Source organism: Rhamphochromis longiceps, linkage group LG23 (assembly GCF_057381845.1).
Source record: "Rhamphochromis longiceps isolate RC_006_pf linkage group LG23, R_longiceps_female_GT1.1, whole genome shotgun sequence".
Classification (NCBI taxonomy): Eukaryota; Metazoa; Chordata; class Actinopteri; order Cichliformes; family Cichlidae; genus Rhamphochromis; species Rhamphochromis longiceps.
This window is the reverse complement of record NC_140578.1, coordinates 16,521,803-16,542,174: the sequence shown is the minus strand read 5'-3', so window position 1 is coordinate 16,542,174 and position 20,372 is coordinate 16,521,803. Positions and strand designations below refer to the sequence as shown.

Genomic DNA, 20,372 nt, shown 5'->3' with positions numbered 1-20,372 from the left:
TCTTAGTCATTAAGCTTCTTTCTCTCACTTTCTGCGTCTTTTCGTCTTGTTTCATTTTCCTTGTCATTCTTTTGTCTACTCTAGACTCGCTGCCTCGTTCTCTGCATGCTTGTTAATCTTGCTACGCTGCGAAACTCTTTTTTCCCTCCACTTTAACTTCCCATTTCCCTTTGGTCTCTGAATTTTGCATTTTCTTTTGATTTCACCACCAGTAATAAGCCACATCTGCTGGAAGAGTTTACATGCTTGAGTGATGGTGTTTTCCCTCTTCCTTCTTCCTCTACTGTTCCTTCTCATTCTCTTTCTCACCATTCAGAGTCAAAAGGACAGAAAGTAAAAACGAGAGAAAAGAGAGAGGATTATAGTATACAGACCGTGACTGTGAAAAATAGATGTGTGCAGAGAAAGAAGTATAAAAAAATCCCATCTTTCTCTTCGTCTAGCCTTCTCTTTCTGGTTCGACAGAAATAGGAGGGATAAAAGCTGGATTCCTGGATCAGGGTTCACCTCAATATTGTCATCTCAGGAAGCTTAAAGGCCGAGCTCCTAAATCACGGATGGTGGCTTTTAGCCAAACCTGAGACATAGACACGTATGAACTCCTGCATAGAGGAGGAAAATAAAACATGTTTGGCATCACTCTGTAGAGGAAATAAAGCATGTTTATTGTAACATCAACGCACCACTTTTTTTCATATATTACCGCATTATGTGCATGTTTGTATATAAGACAGCAAGGGAATAGAGCCCCACCCCACTGCCCCACCACTGTTGGCGTAGTAATCATTCTTTCTGTCTCACTCTTTGTGATTGCCAGCCCATCCTTGCACTACAGCTAAATTGAATCAATTAAAATCTTTCTTTTAGATGGCTGCTGTTGCTTCCACCAGATTAGGCTTTGATCAAGAAACACACAAATAAATAAATAAGCAAGTGGAAGGGGAATAGAAAAGGAATGAACTTAATTAAACAGTCAGCAGGGGTGTGTGCTTGTCTGGATGTTAGTAGGAATGTGTGGATGCAGCTGCACTGTATAGGATTTTGGCACATGTGCGTGATTCAAATGAGTGCTTGTTCAGAAATACTTGCAGAAATACAAAAAAAAACCCTAAAAATTGTGCATATGTGCAAATGAGCAAACTTGCAAGCAAGTGAGCGTGCATGCGAACATAGAGTGGCTCTATCATAAATTTCATAAAACAAATTTTCAGCTGACTATGTCAGCGGTTATACTTGACAGTAGATGAATCTGTGTGAGCCATTGTAAACATAATATGCATTATGGTTATTATGACCACAGTCACATGTGCTGCCATGCATAATTACAGCTCTTAACAGCCACATTAATTCAAATCACTGTGTTATGCAATAAAAATGAATATGATTTGTGATCCTGTTCTAATGAATTTTTTTTGTAAACTGGGTTCAGCATAAAGTCATAGATTTAACTCTTTAAATATCGAAGTGACAGGCCAAAGAACAATAAACACATTAGTTCCATGATGCTAGAATGGTTCAGTAAGTGTTATCTTGGATTGGGCAGATATCATGGAGGTCATATTTATTGTTGTAAAACTGGATTTATTACTCTCACATTATTAGAATTATGTTGTATAGCAGGAATTCTCATATAGAGTTCTTAATTAGTCCTCAACAGTAGAAAATCAGACAAACCTCAAACCTCAGAGCTGTGAATATAACACTAGATATCCCCAAGTCATTCCATACCAAAAACTGTTCAGGTATCAGAAGAAGTAAATGTCGTTGTTCTAGAGAGTTTTAGTGTGTAGTAGTGAGAGTGATGTAGAAATACTAATAAACTTGCTACAATCACTGCTGCTACTACAACTACTACAACTACTACCACTAATATGACTAATAATAATAATAATAATAATAATAATAATAATAATAATAATAATAATAAATAAATTACAATTTATTATTACTAATATTAATTTGCTTTTTTCATGTCCCCATGTATAATACTGGGTTTTACTTTAAAGACATTCAGCACATATAGTAATTATTTACAAACCAGTGATGCCATCCTTTCTTTTTTTGCACCAAGTGATTTTAACGATGATGATTTTTATTTCAGTAATTATTTACAACTTTTGGAAAACAGCAGGAACAAGCAAAAAAAATAAATGACAGCAAATAATTGAATTAATGCAAATAACAGATATGCAGGCTGAAGTGCAGGATGGTAAATATATTCTTTTAGCAATCCTCAAAGGCTTTCTGTGGGTGTACACATAATGCATCCAGTGTAAATTACCAGTGTAGTGTTGACTGAGACTGTGAAATAGGCATTTCATTTTCACTGATACAAATAAAAATATCCAAAAACACATGGAAGAAAATATGTGAGCATGTGAGGTTGAAAGGGACAGTTCTTGGGTGTGGTTGTTGGGTGTCAGTGCCCAGGATGCATGGAGGGCTTAATGGGGCTTTTAGTGTGGAAGTGTTGGGAGCTGGACATAAAATTGCTCTAAAAGACCTCAGCTCTCCTGTGGCTCTCCTCGTCTCTTCAGTACATTTGTACCTTACTAGTATTTGATGTTGAAGCCTCACTCGCCATGGATTTTGGCAAATAATCTAAGCGATAAGAGGTCGTCAGATTGCTTGAAATTCAAAGAAAAGTTGCTTCAAAGATTCCTTTCTTATCTTTTTTAGCATTGCATAGACTGGTCCGTACCTTACAAAAGGAAAGGAGATAACGCCATCCCACAATCCTTTGCAACAGTGACATTTAGGGCCATGCAGCATCAGGCTGTTCACATTATACTATTTATTCACATCAAACGTTTTTTTTATAGCAGTGACATCAATTGCATTTAAATTTAGGGGATATGAGTGGACAGGAGAATGAGCGTAAGCAAACATCTTAACATGACATTTATTTTGTTTCACTTTCTTTTTGTTTATTTGTTCACTTGTTGTTTTTTTTATTAACGGTGCTATAAACACAAACACAGAACATTATAGCTTCACCTCATCAAAGAACCAGCAACGTCCTGTAGCATGATGCATAGCTAAACATATGTTCAGTTGAAGGCTGTTAGCACCATAGTTTCACTGGATCAGTAAAAGAAATAAAAGTGATGTATATGGTGTCTTGTAGCTCGGATGGAGAAGGAGGTGATTTTGGTGAATGGCACTGACTTAGTGAATAAGTCAGTGCCATTCACCGACTATTAATTGAATAGTAAGTGATAGCTCCGACTAGCTAACAAACAGTAACAGATTCGTTTTTATGATTCACGAATGACTATTTGCACAGGCCTGAAAAAAGTACCTTAGAAAAGGTAATTGCTGCAGCATGAAAATATAATACAGAAACACTTGTGGAAAAACTGTAATAAACAGCATAATTATTTCCCAAACTATCCTTTGTAAAGATCTAGCCAACTCTGAAGAACTAATTGTAAGACAAGCCCAGTTGTCTGGTGTCAAAGGTAAATATTACATTTCAGATACAGACATCTGGCCAAACACTTATTGACCTGACCTCAAACTTTTGAGATCGCCTATTGTTATTGTGGTTAAAAAGCATAATGATAATAAATGCATAAACAACAACAACAAAAATTAATATCCTTAATGTTGTTAGTTAAATTACTCCATGACCTTGTGTATTCAGTGTGTTTTTTTAACAAATCAATTCAACTTGAAATAAAAGATCATGGAGGCGTTGAAGCAGTCTATAGGCAGTTCAAATAAAGTCTTCTCTTGAAAGGCAGTCTGGATGTGGGCAGTGTGTTGTACTGACCTTTGAAAACACGAGTTATTATTATAGATTTATCCACAAAGACCTTGATTTGAAATTTGTATTATGTTATTAAACATATCACTGCTTCTTTGTGACACATTATCATTTTCCATGAAGTTTTCATTTGAATTACTCGTAACTCTATATCTCTCTATATTGCAGCAAATTATTAAAGAATGAGGCTTTTGGTTTTCTGTGTACAGTGGCAAAATATACCTTAATAGCTTAATCAAGGAGATTAAAAAAGAAAATAGATTTTAAAAAATGCAAAATCTTCAAAATACAAAAGTACAAAGAATGTTTTTGAATGATTTTTTTTTCGTGATGTGTGATGATAAACTGTAAGATTAAACCTACTAATGTAAAGACATAAATAAACATAATTTCTCATTTCTAAAGTTTGTTGAAAAGGAACCAAACTCCATAAATGAAATGTGTAGATCAAGACAGAGAAAAGTCCTGATGCCATTAGGTGTCTTTTCTTTGTTAATGAAGCCATCTGCTTATGGTCAAATAAGAAAATTAAGGAGAAGATATTAAAATAATATCTACTATTTTTAATTTGTCCTCTCATCCAGGTTTCCTGAGTACCGGTGACCAAGCAGCAAAAGGGAATTATGGCTTGTTGGATCAGATCCAGGCTTTGCGCTGGACCAGTGAGAACATTGCAGCCTTTGGCGGCGATCCATTGCGAATCACTGTGTTTGGCTCCGGAGCTGGAGCTTCCTGTGTGAACCTGCTCACGCTGTCTCACTACTCAGAGGGAAACCGCTGGAGCAACTCAACAAAAGGTAAAGCCCAAGGACTCGAGTTACAGGGATCCATGTGGGGTCTTCATACGTTCTTAAGTCTCATTTCAGTAGCGAGTGACCATAAAAAAGGTTGTGATCTGCTTTTGCTGATGCTTGTTGTCATTTTGGATGCGTGTATGTTAACGTCGGAACGTGCTGAATGGAGGGTTTTTTTCTCTGCGTTTCACTGTACTTGCAATATTCAGCTTTGACATGAAAAAAAGCAATTGATAATATACTACTATATAGAAAACAAAAGATTTTGTGCTTCATAATTTTCTGAGAATGCCCGCTCTGAGCAATTAAAAGCAGTTGTTTTACAAACAGTTAAATAAAAAATAAAAAAAATGAACAAAAACATCACATATATTCTAAACACAGGTTTCATATATGATTTTATTTAATGGGATGTTGCTCTTTATTCATACAGAGACCAATTTTTCAAAACGAAGAGACTTGGTAGTAATAATGTGTTACAACCATGTATATCTGCAGCAAAAAAAAAAAAAAAATGTGCCTCTAACCATAAACAAAATTAGGTGATAAGATATGTAAAGGATATTGACATTACTGGGGAACAAAATATATGGAAAGAAAGAACTTGAAGCACCTCTTTCCCTAAGGTCAGGTAAGCAATAAGAACGATAAGGACAGTGTTGACCAGTAGCCTGACATTGCTGTAGTTGGGATTTCTGTTTGAATCCTACACTATGTGGCAGGATAGTCATTTTGTCAGAGTATATGAAACCTGAGCTTTGAGATTTGTCTATTTCCCAGGCTAGCTGTCCACTGTAATTGTAACAAACATTTCTCAAGAAGAAGGAAATAGCGAATTTAGGAACATTCAAGTTATGTTACAGACCAATGCCTTCTGTGGATTTGTCATGCTTTATAAAGAAACAGAAATCTCATTTCAGTCACACCACTCACGTTTGACATGATAGATTGGATGATTCAGACAATCTCCATGAACTCTCATAGGTTTCTATGATGGAGCTGTTTAGCTTAGCATCAATAGGGGATTCAAAATCAGCTTTGTTAACAACATTTATAAATATCTGAAGGACCCCAATATCTCACTCTGTCAACACCTTTTTATTACAGTCAGTTTGGTGATAATTATCTAAAAACTGTGATCATAAGTGTTTCACACATTTGGATGGAAATCAAAGAAAAGGGAAAGGGAAAACATGACATCCCCCATCACACTAAGCCATGAAGATTTTTCTTGCATTCAAGATGACTAACAATCACAGGATCATTAGTAAATGTTCAGATTTGTTTCTTGTCACTACTGAAAACTAACAAACCAAAGAATTTGCCAGTTTTTACATCATTAATGTTACCCTCAACCTGCAGGGCATTAATATGGGACTGACTCAACAAACCTGCATTGTACTATGTTCATGATGAAAATCAGGATGGCTGAGTTATTTTTTTCTTTTTTGCCAAAAGAAATATTGCTTTGTCTGTTCTAATAAGCAAAACTATTTTTCAGTGTATTCAGTTTGCCTCTAATATGACCTATGATCACTGAGGTTCCGTTCCATTTTCTCAGTCAGCTGATTTATCATATGATATTTTTCTTTATATGATTTTCAAAATGACATTTTATGCATCTATACTTATTTTGACATATTTTGGGATAGTCTCTGAATTGCACCTAATTAATTGTTTTCTCCATCAATGCTGCCCCTGTGCTGTTTTTGTCTTAAGGCCTGTTCCAGAGGGCCATCGCTCAGAGCGGCACAGCTCTGTCTAGCTGGGCTGTCAGTTTTCAGCCTGCCAAATATGCTCGAATGCTGGCTCGGAAGGTAGGCTGCAACCTGGAGGACACTGTGGAGCTTGTGTTGTGCCTGCAGAGAAAACATTACAAGGAGCTTGTGGATCAAGACATCCAGCCGGCCCGTTATCACATTGCCTTCGGCCCTGTTATTGATGGCGATGTTATACCTGATGACCCTCAGATTTTAATGGAACAAGGTATTCAATTTATTTTCCACCAATGGATGCTTTGTAATTACAATTTGTAAGTTAACCAAACTCTACTGTCTCTTGCTAGGTGAGTTCCTCAACTATGATATAATGCTGGGAGTGAACCAGGGCGAGGGCCTTAAGTTTGTCGAGCTTATCGTGGACAATGAGAATGGCGTCCAAGCTAATGACTTCGACTACGCCGTGTCCAGCTTTGTGGATGACCTTTATGGCTACCCAGAAGGCAAAGACATCCTCCGAGAGACCATCAAGTTTATGTACACTGACTGGGCTGATAGGCATAATCCAGAGACACGCCGGAAGACACTCCTAGCACTTTTCACCGATCACCAGTGGGTAGCACCAGCAGTTGCCACAGCTGACCTGCACTCCAGTTTTGGATCTCCAACCTACTTCTATGCTTTCTACCACCACTGTCAGACGGAACAGGTGAGCTTCAAACTATCACATGCCTCATCAGCTCTGAAGGTACTTTCAAGTATTATGGTACCTGGAATCTAGGAATGAACACCCGGTCTTGATTTGAATTGTATCACTGAGCAGAAGCCATTTATCAACACATGTAAACAGAACGAATTCAAGAATAATGTACAATCAAATAAAATCACTTATTTCTTATTGCTAAAGGCAAAACAAAATGCTCCCAAATGAAACTAAAGTAATTGATTTGAACTGATAGTTTGATAGATAAGCCGACACATTGTTCACATATGTAACAACATGTGTATGATAACTGCTGCTTTACTTATGAGTCTTTCTCCATAAATAATCAGTGATGTGTAGTTGGCTAAGCAGTAGTGTCAAACCATGTTTTATATTTTAGATTCTTCCAAATAGCCACCCTTTACTTTGATTACTGCCTTTCACACTCTTGGCTTTCTCTTGATGAGCTTCATGAGGTAGTCACCTGAAATGTTTTTCCAATAGTTTTCCACGGGTTACAATAGATGCAGAGCACTTGTTGGCCCTTTTGCCTTCACTCTGAGGTCCATCTTGATTGGGTTTAGGTCAGGTGACTGTGGAGGCCAGTCCATCTGGCCAGGCCATTCTGGTTCAGCGTGCCTTCAATTTCGAATAAATCTCCAACAGGGTCACCAGCAAGCTTCCTCCAAGCCTCCTACAGTGGGAACCATGCATGTGGAGACCATGCGTTCACCTTTTTTGCGTCTCACAAAGACATTGTTAGTGGAACCAACGATCTCACATTTGGACTCATCAGACCAAAGCACAGATGTCCATTCCTGTTTCTTTGCCCAAACAAATCTCTGCTGCTTGTTGCTTTTCCTTAATAGCGGTTTCTTAGCAGCTATTTGACCATAAAGGCCTGATTCTCACAGTCTCCTCTGAACTGAACAGTTGACATATACATATGTATACATACATATTTGTTTGCTGGTTGCCTGGTTCTGCCAGAGGTTTCTTCCTGTTAAAAGGGAGTTTTTCCTTCCCACTGTCGCCAAAGCACTTGCTCATAGGGGGTCATATGATTGTTGGGTTTTTCTCTGTATCTTTGAAGCGCCTTGAGGTGACTTTTGGTGTGATTTGGCGGTATATAAATAAAATTGAATTGAATTGAATTTAAACTGGTTGGCTGGTTTTTTGATATTTTTTTTTTACTGGTATCTTAAATCCTTACTTCTTCCTGTATTACTTGATGCAACATTTAATGTTAATGTTCAAATATGTCTAGACAAACTAATGAAAATAAAGAGTGCTCATTAAATTGCCCACATTCCTTATTATATTAACTTCAACTTGGTACAGCTACCATGTATATGTACTCTGTATTCCAGTTTAAACTCATCTCAAAGCAATTTTCCTCTGTCAGCATCATCCTTTTATCTCTTGTCTTCTCTCTCTCTCTCTCTGTTCAATTCACTGAATAATGAGCCAAAAATGGCAGGTAAATTAATATTAACAACTTATCTCATTCCCCCTTTTTTCCTCAACAACTATTCTATTTCTCCAGCCTTTTTAGTCTTGCTGTGTCTATGCATATTGTCAGAATATCCACCGTGCAAAAATAAAGTCTTTTAATGTCCTGTATCTGTCACATAAATGTAATAATACTGACGTGATTTGATTCATCTGCTGCTCATTAGGTACCACCCTGGGCAGATGCAGCACATGGAGACGAGATCCCATATGTGTTTGGCCTGCCTATGATTGGACCAACAGAGATGTTTCCCTGCAATTTCTCCAAGAACGACGTTATGCTCAGTGCTGTGGTTATGACCTACTGGACAAACTTTGCCAAGACAGGGTATGATGACTCATAAGGGCCAATGCAGTGTTATGAATCTCATGAATCTGAACAAAACCATCACAGCTTTTTCAGTTATGAAAATGTTAAGTGCCACATCTGAAATAACTTATAGCTCATACTTAATATTTGTACTTGATCTAACCAGCACCTCTGGAAAGTTAATAATTTCACTTCGCTGTAAATGATAAATAATTTGATGTGATTATTAGTTATATGGAAATGAAATAATTCTATTGTTTGACATGATTGGTTGTGATTTTGCCAAAATACATTCTATTCATTTCCAAAAAAGGGTACATGATTGTTTACCAAGTGAGCTGGTTTACATGAAATAATCAATTAGTTTATGAGCTTATGTAGTGTTAATTATATGTTAATATACATATAATCACCATTAGAACATTGTGATCATTTCACAGTGAAGTTATAATTTCACTGTAATTTTGTTTCTTCAGTATGACGAGGAGTAGTGAATCATACTATGGGTTTTATGGACTGTGTTGTATAATTGGTATTCTTTGAAAATACCCACTACACATCTTCAAATACATTATTAATTGATGATCCTAGCCTGGTGAGTGACATTCTGAAAGCGACAAAATTAAAATCCTTTTTTTCTCCCTCTGTCTCATGTTGCCCTCCACTATATAGTCATGGCAGTAATTGTTTTTCTGCAGCATAATAGGGGGACATTGGCTTTTCCTGTGCACTGCCCAGTAGCCCGGAGGGGAACAAAAAGAGCACTAATGATCTACATATATAACCCCAAATTGACGTAGAATGCTGGGTACCTGAGAGATTTATGCCACCAATTTGAATGGTTAAGAGTGTTCCTGATGAGGTTTGGCTGGCTCCATATGCTGCTCTCAGACAATGGGGCGCTCACTGGGTCTGAATGGGCCTCCATAGTTCACATGGCTGGATCTGTTCTCCTCAGATTAAGTGCGAGTGGCTCTATTTAGTGCAGGATCCAAACTCAGTGCGTTGTCCTCCTCTGTACTGAATATATGAGGGGTATTCACATGGGTTACTGACCTGCATTTACAGTTTATTTAAGCCTTGAGTTATTGAGTCAAACATTTAAAATTGATGGCACATGACATTTAAAAAAGTAGCTATTCTAAGTGTGGTTTATAGCAACCATTGAACCATGTACTTGTTGGAAATTATCAGCATGGTTGAACTGCATATTCAACTAAACATATTCTTTGGCAGGAAGCTTCTTTTCATGTTTGAATTATATATAAATGCATTCACTTCCAAGGAGATATCCATAATTTAAAAAATAAACAAAAAACTGTGACAGGGATTTTTTTTTATGTCTCAAAATTTAAATTAGGTATCTTAAGACCTTTCCATTCAGTCAGAATCTTTAGAAAGCCCTACATCTATGAGCAATAATTTCCCTTCTGACCTTTTCTGGATCTTATCAGGTGTGATATCTTAGAAAGCGCTGATTAAAATTTGATGAAACCTGGAGGCTGCATTTCACCACTGCCTTTCAGTATTTTCATAATTATACTGATTAACCTGAGGCAAATGCTACACTTATGTCAAAATTAAAATTTGAATAGCCAAACAGCTGTGTCTTAAGAGGTCCAGTTCACCTTTAGCCTGGTTTTAGATCTTCCTGCCCTCTAAGGTAAACAGCCAACAACATTTTTTTTTTTCCACTGTAAGACTCTCAGCTCGTCTCTCCTCTGTGACCTCTTTAACGGAAACTCATTCCTATTCTTTCTTCAAAGGGACCCAAACCAGCCTGTACCCCAGGACACCAAGTTCATCCACACTAAGCCCAATCGTTTTGAAGAAGTGGCATGGACACGCTACAACCAGAAAGACCAGCTTTACCTCCACATTGGCCTGAAGCCCCGGGTCAAAGAGCATTACCGAGCCAATAAGGTATAGTTAGATGTAACTCTGTCATGCAGCAGATAAGCTTTTTACTGTTTTTAAGAGAACTCCAATAGAAACTTCAGTACACTGGCTCCCTGTAGATTTAGAATTGATTTTAAGATGTTACTGATCACTTTTAAACCATGTGATGGTTTGACTCCAAGCTAAATAGCAGATTTGTTGACCCCATATGAGCTGTCTTACTGCCTTAGAGCCTCAAGAGCTGCCATGCTGGTGATTCCAAAATCAAGATTTAAATCTCATGTTGACCATCATCTTTGGAATAATCTATCTGAGGAGAAACCGCTCACAAAATCTGTGGCTTTTTTCAAATCCCTTATAAAAACTCATTTTTATAAACTTTTTTTGCTTTTTTTAATGTGATATTTTCTATGTCTTCACAGGTTATATTTTGATAGCATTTGCATGCGTGCATGTCAATCTATCTGTAAAGAAGATAGCTTGAAATAATTCTGATATGAATTTGTAGACTGTTAAAAATGCATTAAAACTTCAGACTTAAAAAAAGTTGACTTTCTCATATATTATGATATATTTGGTCTATTTTTCTGTTTATTATGTATTTAAATTAAACTCTAATTAATTCTGTTTCTATTAACATCTTACACATTTCTCTAACTTTTTAAAAAACAGATAAATCCAGTGTATGCAATCTGGATTTATAAAAATGTATTCCAATTAATTGTTTCTTGCATTATTTTAAATTTTTCGTCTCTATAAAGATGAAATTCCTGCGTGTTTCCTCTTTATGCATCACTTGTGCCCTAGTCTTGGGTTTGTTTTTCACAAGCAGGGACATTTTCTGAATGCTTAAAATTGAACTGCAATATTGTTTCATTTTCATCCTATTGTAATTCCATACTTTAAGATGCTCTTCTGAAGACAGTTTTCATACTTGCTTGATTTTACCACCTACGCATTTCTGTCCTTTTCTCAGGTCAACTTGTGGTTGGAGCTGGTTCCTCATCTACACAGTCTCAATGAGGTCACCCAGCTCATCCCAACCACCACCAAGGTTGGTTTTAAATAGTCGATGTGTGATATCATGGCAAAAAGTGTCTATGTGAGCCATTCCCTCCACAGAAGGCTTTTTGAAAAGTTTTAAATGTAACATTGAGATTGGTTGTTGACCTAGTTTGCCTAATTTTCCGCTCAAGGGGCTCTTGTGATCTCCTACTTAGGTGATTATATATATAGACATGATAGACGAGCACATATAAACACAGAGCAGCAGTTGAAGTATATTGAGGAATGAATTTAAAGGATATGCCAAAAGTGTTCAGTAAATGCAGCTATCAGGTGTGACAGAGAAGAATTATACATAAACATCCAGTCTGACTTCAGTTTGATACAAATTATGAGTAGATACTTGATGTACAAGGGGCTGATTCTGAAGGTTTGAGGTTGTGAATGTGTGTAATATTTTTAATTTCATTTTTAAAAAACTTATTTATGTCACATTTTGATAAGTAACTTTATCAAGGTGCGATCGTGGCTCAAGAGTTGGCATTTCGTCTTATAATCGGAGGGTTGCCGGTTCAAGCCCCAGCTCGGACAGTCTCGATCGTTGTGTCCTTGGGCAAGACACTTCACCTACTGGTGATGGCCAGAGGGGCTGATGGCGTGATATGGCAGCCTTGCTTCTGTCAGTCTGCCCCAGTGCAGCTGTGGCTACAACTGTAGCTTGCCTCCACCAGTGTATGAATGTGAGAGTGAATGAATAGTGGAATTGTACAGTGCTTTGAGGGTCCCGATAAGCACTATATAAATGCAATCCACTATTATTATCAAGTCAGGCAGTGGCCATATGTTTAAAGTAATTTCAGGATGTACACAATCTCACTTTGCCACGAGTTAGAACAAAAATTTGTGTCACTATGCAACTTAAGCATTAAGCTGCAGCAAAGAGATTATCAACATTACATTAACACTTGGAGCTGAAGGAAACTGAAGTTGCTCCTTCCTGATATTGTCTTCCTTTTCCTCCTTTGCTCTCCATCCCTTTCCTGGTCTCCATTTTATTTACGTATGTTAGACCCATGAGTATTTGAATAAGGGCACTGTTTCTGTAATGTTGCCTCTCTACATTATGTTTTAAATCAAACAAACAGTTGAAGTAAACTTTGACTTTCAGCTTTAAATCGAGAGTAGCCAATCTCACTGGTGAAAAATAAAGAAATGTTGTCAGAAATTGCTAGTTTTAGGCCACTAAAACTGAAAATAATTGGCTTTGTTTTTTTTGACATCCTACTCAGAAGTGATCTGATGTCTTTAAAGAGACAGTGCAATCATTCTTACAAGCACTATGTAATGATGAAGAAAAATATTTTGACTCCTGAATTTGAAAAAATAAGGCCCCAAATCGAAGTAGGTGCATATTTACTATTGATCTAATGAAATTGTATTTGACCTTCCTGCTAGAAGGAAATCTGCAAGGCTATGAAGTTGGGTTTTCTTAAAGGATTATAAAATGTCAAACAAGTAATATTTTCCTTTTCTTTCAAAATATGCTGTTAAAGTCATGTGACTCTTAGAAGCTAAATGAGTGAAATGTCAGTTTGGTGTGCACTGCAAAGTTTTGAATGATGTGAAATTCAAGCCACAGGAGACACAAATAAACAAACAAGAGTTGAGCTTTAATAGCAGATAAATAAATGTAGAATCCAAAAGTCCAGCTGGAATATAATGTAAATACAAGAAGTAATGAAAAAAACTTGGGGGACACATGTGAAACAAAGCAAGAACATGCACTAACCTCAGCAGGACTAGGTAGACAATGCAATAAAACCAAAGAGAAGGCAGGATTGCTTTCTATATTAAAGTATTTATTTATTGCAAATGAAATCATGCTTTTTTGCTCTAATAACATTGAAAGCCTATCATGGGGTATCCAATATGTAGTTTCAACTTTGTGGTACCACAAGCTAGACTATACAGTTGAACATGATCAGATGAATTAGTTATTAACCACTGGTTTTCTTGTCTTCAGATTCCTCCACCAGAGACTACTAATCGAATACCGAAGAAAGTTCTGGTGACCAAACGTCCTAACCCAACCCCATTCCCCACTGAGACACAGGACAGTCACAACCAACCACATCTTGTGGACCAGCGTGACTACTCCACTGAACTATCTGTAACCATTGCTGTGGGAGCATCCCTGCTTTTCCTTAATATCCTGGCTTTTGCTGCACTTTACTACAAAAAGGACAAGCGCCGGCACGATGTTCATAGACGCTGCAGCCCCCAGCGGAGTGCCGCAAATGACCTTGCCCATACTCAAGAGGAGGAAATCATGTCTCTACAGATGAAGCAGCACTCAGACCTGGACCGAGATTGCAGGGGGGTTGGCGACTCCCTGCACCCGCATGACGTGGTTCTGAGGACTGCCTGCCCACCGGACTATACTCTGGCCATGAGGCGCTCACCAGATGACATCCCGCTCATGACACCAAACACCATAACCATGATCCCCAGCACCATGGGAGGGCTCACCTCACTCCACTCTTTCAATACCTTCCCCAGCAGTGGCCAGAACAACACCCTGCCCCACCCGCACCCACACTCACACTCCACCACCCGAGTATAGCCCTGTGGATGCACCCATGCAGGCGGGACTCTGATGGCTGAGGCTTCAGTCTCTGCTGACGCAGCAGAGACTGAAGGCCAACTTTCTGACAAACACAAGTATGTCATGAGATGAAATGCCATCCTGGAGTTGCCAGAAACCCATGGAATTACACTGGGACTGTACGACACCCTGTTAATACCTGAGGAAATATAGTCAAGAGTTTCTGAGGGTTTGGACCAGGGAAAAAAGAATAATTATCTTTTTGTACAAAAATTTAAGACAAGAAAAAAATACATATAAAGAGCTGAAGATAAACAACCTCTAAAGCTAAAACAAAGAGGAGGATGTTTTTTTATTGTTATTATTTTTGTTCTGATATTGCAGCAAAACAAGGTACAGTAAAAATACTTTCTCTTTCTAGCAACAGATATGGCCTTCGGGATCTTTTGACAAATGACTGCTTGAGAGTATTATCTGGATACAGAAGAGAGCATCAGACACACCTTGGAGGTGAGAAGAAGGGAGCTCTTTGTAAAAGAAAGAAAGCGCGTTGTTTTCCTTCGGCATCACGCTAGAGATTACTCTGTGGGGCACAATGTAGATGCCATGCAAACCAATTTAGGCATGTCTTGACATCATAAATGGAGGCTATGTAAGATAAGGTAAAAAAGAAAAAAAACAATTGTTGAAAAGAGCAAAGGAAAGACTGAAAACTTCAAGAAAAAGAAATCCTGTATGCACAACAGAACCATTTTGAGGAGAAAAAAATCTTGCAAATACTTTTCATCCATTTATTTTTGAGGATTGGGAACAATTTTATTGTATAGAACCTATTTACATATCTAGATCTGTACACTAAGCACCGAGGCTGTTTAAGCTCTCCTCTTTTCAGAGGGGCATCCATACTGCAAACCTGCCAGTAGAACTGAACCAGTAGGAAGTGGGGATCCACCTACTGGCTTTCTGGCATTTCCAACTTCAACACAGAGAGCTGGGGGACAAAGGATAATTGGATATTTTAGCACGATGCGCATGACAATTTATCTGCTTGATGGCTGCTCTGCTGATTATGTCATTATTAAGAATCATTTTCACCCTCTCCCTTGCATTGGAGAAATTTCAGACATATTTCTTGATTGGATTACAAGAAAACACACACCCTTGCAGGACCATGGGAAATACAATTCCAGGTTATGGATGATGTGGGCTGGAGTCGGGGGTAGAAAGGGGAGGGGCTGGAAATATGGTTCAAATTTTCTTGCATAACATGATATAGCTTGAGTGGAGCTGGGCAGATAAGGACTAGTTTTGTACTCCGTGTGTTGGTACTACTTTTTGATAGTGGTTAAATCACATTACACTGTATCAATCAAACTCATTGTACCTTCAGTTGAGATCAATGTTCTTTGGTATTCTACCTACTTGACCACTATACCGTATAGAAGTAATTACCTGCACTGTTTATTCCATTGCCCGGTTTTCTTTACTTTTAACTGGGAGGTGTGTTGACTGTGGTGGAGGGTGAAACTACTGGGGAAAAAAATGGTGGGAGAGTAAATTTCTGGACCGTGTAGATTTTTTATTCATCCAATCGGGCACTGTAGAGCTCTTTAAACATGAATGCCTACACATGACTAACACAAGTCAAAGGGCAAGATGATAGGAAAAGTTAGGGTCACGGTAGGCCAATTCCCATTATGCGCATTTCATCTAGTTTTGATCATTAGCCAAGGCTGGTTGTGTTAGGAGACACATTGCGTTGGAATTATTGAATTATGTGAAGGAAGTAAAAAGGCCTCTCATAGCAGCTCTGAAGCCCACAGTCACTCCTCTTCACCTACTTCTTTTCTTTTTTTAGCCCCACTCGTTTTCTACCAGGGATTCTCTACTGTCTCATCTTTTATACTGAGCTGACAGCTGGGCTGTTTAGCAAAGCGGCTCGTCTCACATCCGCACTGTCTTCAGTTGACCATCTACTACAATGCTGTCTGCCTTTGCTAACATCTTCAGGTCAGTGAAGCCTCAGCAGCTAACGATGTTATCCATCGGTGTAGAAATGAGTCACAGTGCAGTCGAATCCAGTTGCTTAAAAGGTTGGAGTCACTGTGGGGGTAAAGTGGTGATCTTCAAAGCAGACAGAGACATGAATATCCTAGATGGCAACTCTATTGTGCACGGATATAGAAATGTGAAAGCTGGCGCAGAGATGCTACTTGGTAAGCTGAAACGCTTTTCTCCCTGTTTTCCCTTCGCTAAAATGTAGATGTGTAGAGGCCTCTGTTGTGAGAATTCATCCTGCCCCTTTTGGCTTCCTTACAGGCACTGTGCAGTCATTCAAAATAATGAGTGCAGACTACTGTTACCCCATGTAACATTGTGGCAGACAAGCTGGATGAGGGGATAAAATCTTGTCTCTCACAGGAAATGTTGCTTTTTGGAATACGATTTAAATTGAATAAACTAATTTTATCTGTTGGCTCCAGATTGTTTCTCTGGATGAAATGAACAGCCAGTGCTTGATCTGGGATTGAAACAAAAGAAAGATTCCAAGGTTATTATCACACATCATCCTCGTGGGAATTTCAGAATCTGGGGAAAATCTGCTCTGTAGTTTTGTTGGCACTGTATCGACAAATCAAAAGCTTTCATACTTTAATACCGATAATATGTATAAACAATCTCATACACAACCATGTGATAAGAAATTACACCTGGGCTTTCCAAGTATTTTGTTTCCCCACACAAAATGTTTTATATAGGAAAACCCTCTACTTGAACTCAAGATTTATTAGACCTATATAAAAAGCAACATGACCTTGTTTTTGTAACCCAATTGCTCAAATGCACTTCACTAGATGTGAAAGGACTCTTGAAAGAAAATTAAATGATGACGTTGGCTGTGCAGGGATTTAGGAACATTTGTGCCTGAATATGCGCATCAGCAACAAAGTAATTCCTATTATGTAGGTTACTAATTTAAAATGTGCAAAGAGTCACATGGGGTAGGTCAGATTGCACAACGTGAGTCCAAGCAAGACAAACAAAATCTGTTTTTCTTTGTTTATATTGGTTTATTACTGTTTTCTCGCATTTGAATACCAAAACAATGTGTTTCATGATGTAAATCCAGTGGAGCACTACACTTGTTCACTTTTTTCGCTGCAAACATGGCAAAAACAAAATAAGATTTTTATCTGTTAATTTTTTTGTTTGTGTTGTGTTTTGATTTTTTTTTTTTTTTTGTTACAGTGAACATTTGATACTTTTATATGACACTTAAACCATTGAATTTACAATCCCCGTTGACTAGAAATGACCCTCTGCATGCCTACTGCATCTATGTAAGTATACAGTGCACCCAAACATGCAGTTGCAACAAAGAAATGTCACTTTCTATGATCAATCTTCCGCACATGCTGTGGAAGATCATATCCTATGATTAATTGGGATCCAGTGTTCAATCTTTAAAATCTCTTAGCTAACTCACAACAAGTATCCAGTGGTCAACCCGTTCCAAAACAGCCATCTCAAAAGACAAAAAGCACTATGTAGTTTTGTCTTTTGTCTGGTGGAACCACAGCTTACATGACTTTCCATCACATTTTAGGATTGCATTTTACATAAATCCACGTAATATGACAAATCATTCTGCATTTTAGTCATATTGCTTTACAAAGCATCCCAAAAAACATTTCCCTTTTAAAGTTTGCAAAACTGCAGCATTAGCAGTAGGATGAAAGGCACTGAGAACGAGCAATTACAACTCTACATGAAAATATCACAGAGGTTGAGATCGTATATAGCTAGCACTTGCCAAATTCAAACGTTGCTCTCCAGAGAAATGACAAAGGGGCAAAGGCAGGGCCACCCACTGAATTAAACATATAATTGCACTGATGGGTAAATAGTCAAGCAATTGCAAGGCCATGCTAAGTGGGTGACAGCCAGGGATGAATCCTAATTAATAACTTGCCATGCATCCAATTGTCTGATTGATGATAGTTGAAAAATGTAAATCAACTGTAGCGTGAAAAAAAATGAGAGAAATGTTGGTCAGCACCTGACATATTTGGAATTATAAATGGAAATTGCTAGAAACTGCACTGAACTTAATTTATAGTGGCAGTTGCTAACAAGATTTAGCCTCTGCAGTGACTATATGCAAATATAGTCCAAATTTTCTCATAAGGAAAAAGCAGTTGTGCTAGATTGCTTGAGGATGTAAAACTAGACAGGAAGACAGCAAAACTTTTTGCAGGAAAATGCAAAACGCAATGACTCAATCAGGAAATATATAAGTAAGCAAATGCATTAAATGCATTTAACAGTTTTGACAGTTGTGTGTGGAAAAACATGGTTATCAAAGCAAATTGAAAGCAAATTGGCATAATTTGTGAGAAAATTGCAGCACCGAATGACCTTTCCCTGAAGACAACTGCAGGCATTATGAATTAGAAATCTTTAAAAGATTAAATCTTGAAAGCAATGCACAAATTGAAAGTCTGATTTAAGCACCAGCTAGCTGCTGTTTCCCTTGCAATCAGGAAGATGTGAAAAAGATTTAAAATACACAGTAGCAGAAGAAGAGAATGCTGTGCCGAGCACCTCTCCGACCACAGAGCAAAGTTAAGACAAAATGGTATTTGACTGATGGCATAAAACCCTATCAAAATCATATCACACTACTCCACTTAACATACCCAAAATGTGTATTCTAGATTTGTTCATGTATTGTCTTAACAACACCAAAATTGAAGGATTCAGTAAATTTCACTAAGGCAACCTTACTGGAAGACTGATGCATTTCAAAGCAAACTAACTTGTTTTGCCTGGTGACATTTTCTCTATTAAGATTCGCAGTCTTTGGGTAAGAAATGGTCCACATCTAAAGCCGTGTCACCTTTTAAGCTGTGTGTTGAATATGCTCTGTGAAAATGTCAATATTCCTTTCTTAGTGTTTCCATTAAAAAAATTTTTTTATGGTATAAGGAATATCTCAAATGCATTTCCTACCTCATAGATCATTTGCAAATAATAACTTTTGTGAATGTTGCATTTTCCATCCTGCTGTTATTCTCTTGTATCAATAGTAAAGTTTTATCAGGCGTTACCCTGTCCAGCTGTCAGTAAGCATTGCCAACCCCTGCAGCCGCCACAAATGTAGGTCATGTCTCCCTGCTCTTGACACGAATGTAAACGGTTGTGTACATATGATGGTAGGTACTAGCAGTGCTGAGACTTTATCATTTAAAAGATGCTTAACAGCACCTCTAGTGGTCATAGGTTCCACAGGGTACCTCAGAGTTGTGTTCTTCATGTTGGAAAAATCTCAGCTCACAACTAAAGTACAACTACATGTGTTTTTAAGAAAGGGCTAGCTTTTAATAGACTAGGGCTAAGAAACGTATATAATTATGAAACGTATGACTGAAACAAGGTGATAAATTTTCCCAATCAACAGAACAGCTACAGAAACCAAGTTGCCCTTCTCTTTTCATCTAATTTGTTGAAGTTTTGATTCACTGCTAAGAAGGAAAAAAGGAAAAAGAAAAAAAATCCTTCCTTTCTGATTTTAGGAAACTGGAGTAATTGACACTCATTTTTTAAACATTACATATCCAATCCCAGAGTGCCACTGAGACTTTGCTACACATAAATGACACTCTTTCCAATGAGAAGCATTTTGATTACGTTAAAGAGTGGGAAATGTCATAAACATATATTCTCTTAACACATCTTTTTAAAGTTAGGGCAAGTCACACGCCTGCCCTATGATAGAGGAAACATTAAGCCTTAAAACTGAGAACTAATAACAATAAAACTTTATTGGATAGTGAAATGAGCAAATTAAATACGAAGGAAGTTCAAATTTAATTGCAGTTATTATACTGTTTATACACTGTGGTAGTTTTACGTGGAACATTACAGAGTTATGAGGAAAAGGGTATACCTTTTGTTTGAGTGCTGTGTACCATAACATCATAAACATACACCTTTTGCCCATCTTTTCTAATTCAACCTGGTTCATAACTGAATTTCTCTTTTTTTTAAGGAGAT

The 20,372-nt window shown here is 37.7% G+C and overlaps 1 protein-coding gene across 1 annotated transcript in view; it reads left to right on the top strand.

Annotated features, from left to right (window-relative positions):
• nlgn1 (neuroligin 1) overlaps positions 1–14,585 on the top strand; it is a 301,957-nt gene extending 287,372 nt beyond the window's left edge. The window contains exons 6-12 of the mRNA XM_085398088.1: positions 4,354–4,566; positions 6,283–6,549; positions 6,629–6,990; positions 8,664–8,824; positions 10,573–10,729; positions 11,682–11,759; positions 13,734–14,585. Of these exons, the coding sequence (XP_085254214.1) occupies positions 4,354–4,566; positions 6,283–6,549; positions 6,629–6,990; positions 8,664–8,824; positions 10,573–10,729; positions 11,682–11,759; positions 13,734–14,333 (1,838 nt within the window). The 3' untranslated portion in view covers positions 14,334–14,585. The remainder of the gene's footprint in view (positions 1–4,353; positions 4,567–6,282; positions 6,550–6,628; positions 6,991–8,663; positions 8,825–10,572; positions 10,730–11,681; positions 11,760–13,733) is intronic.
• The last annotated feature ends 5,787 nt before the right edge of the window (positions 14,586–20,372 follow it).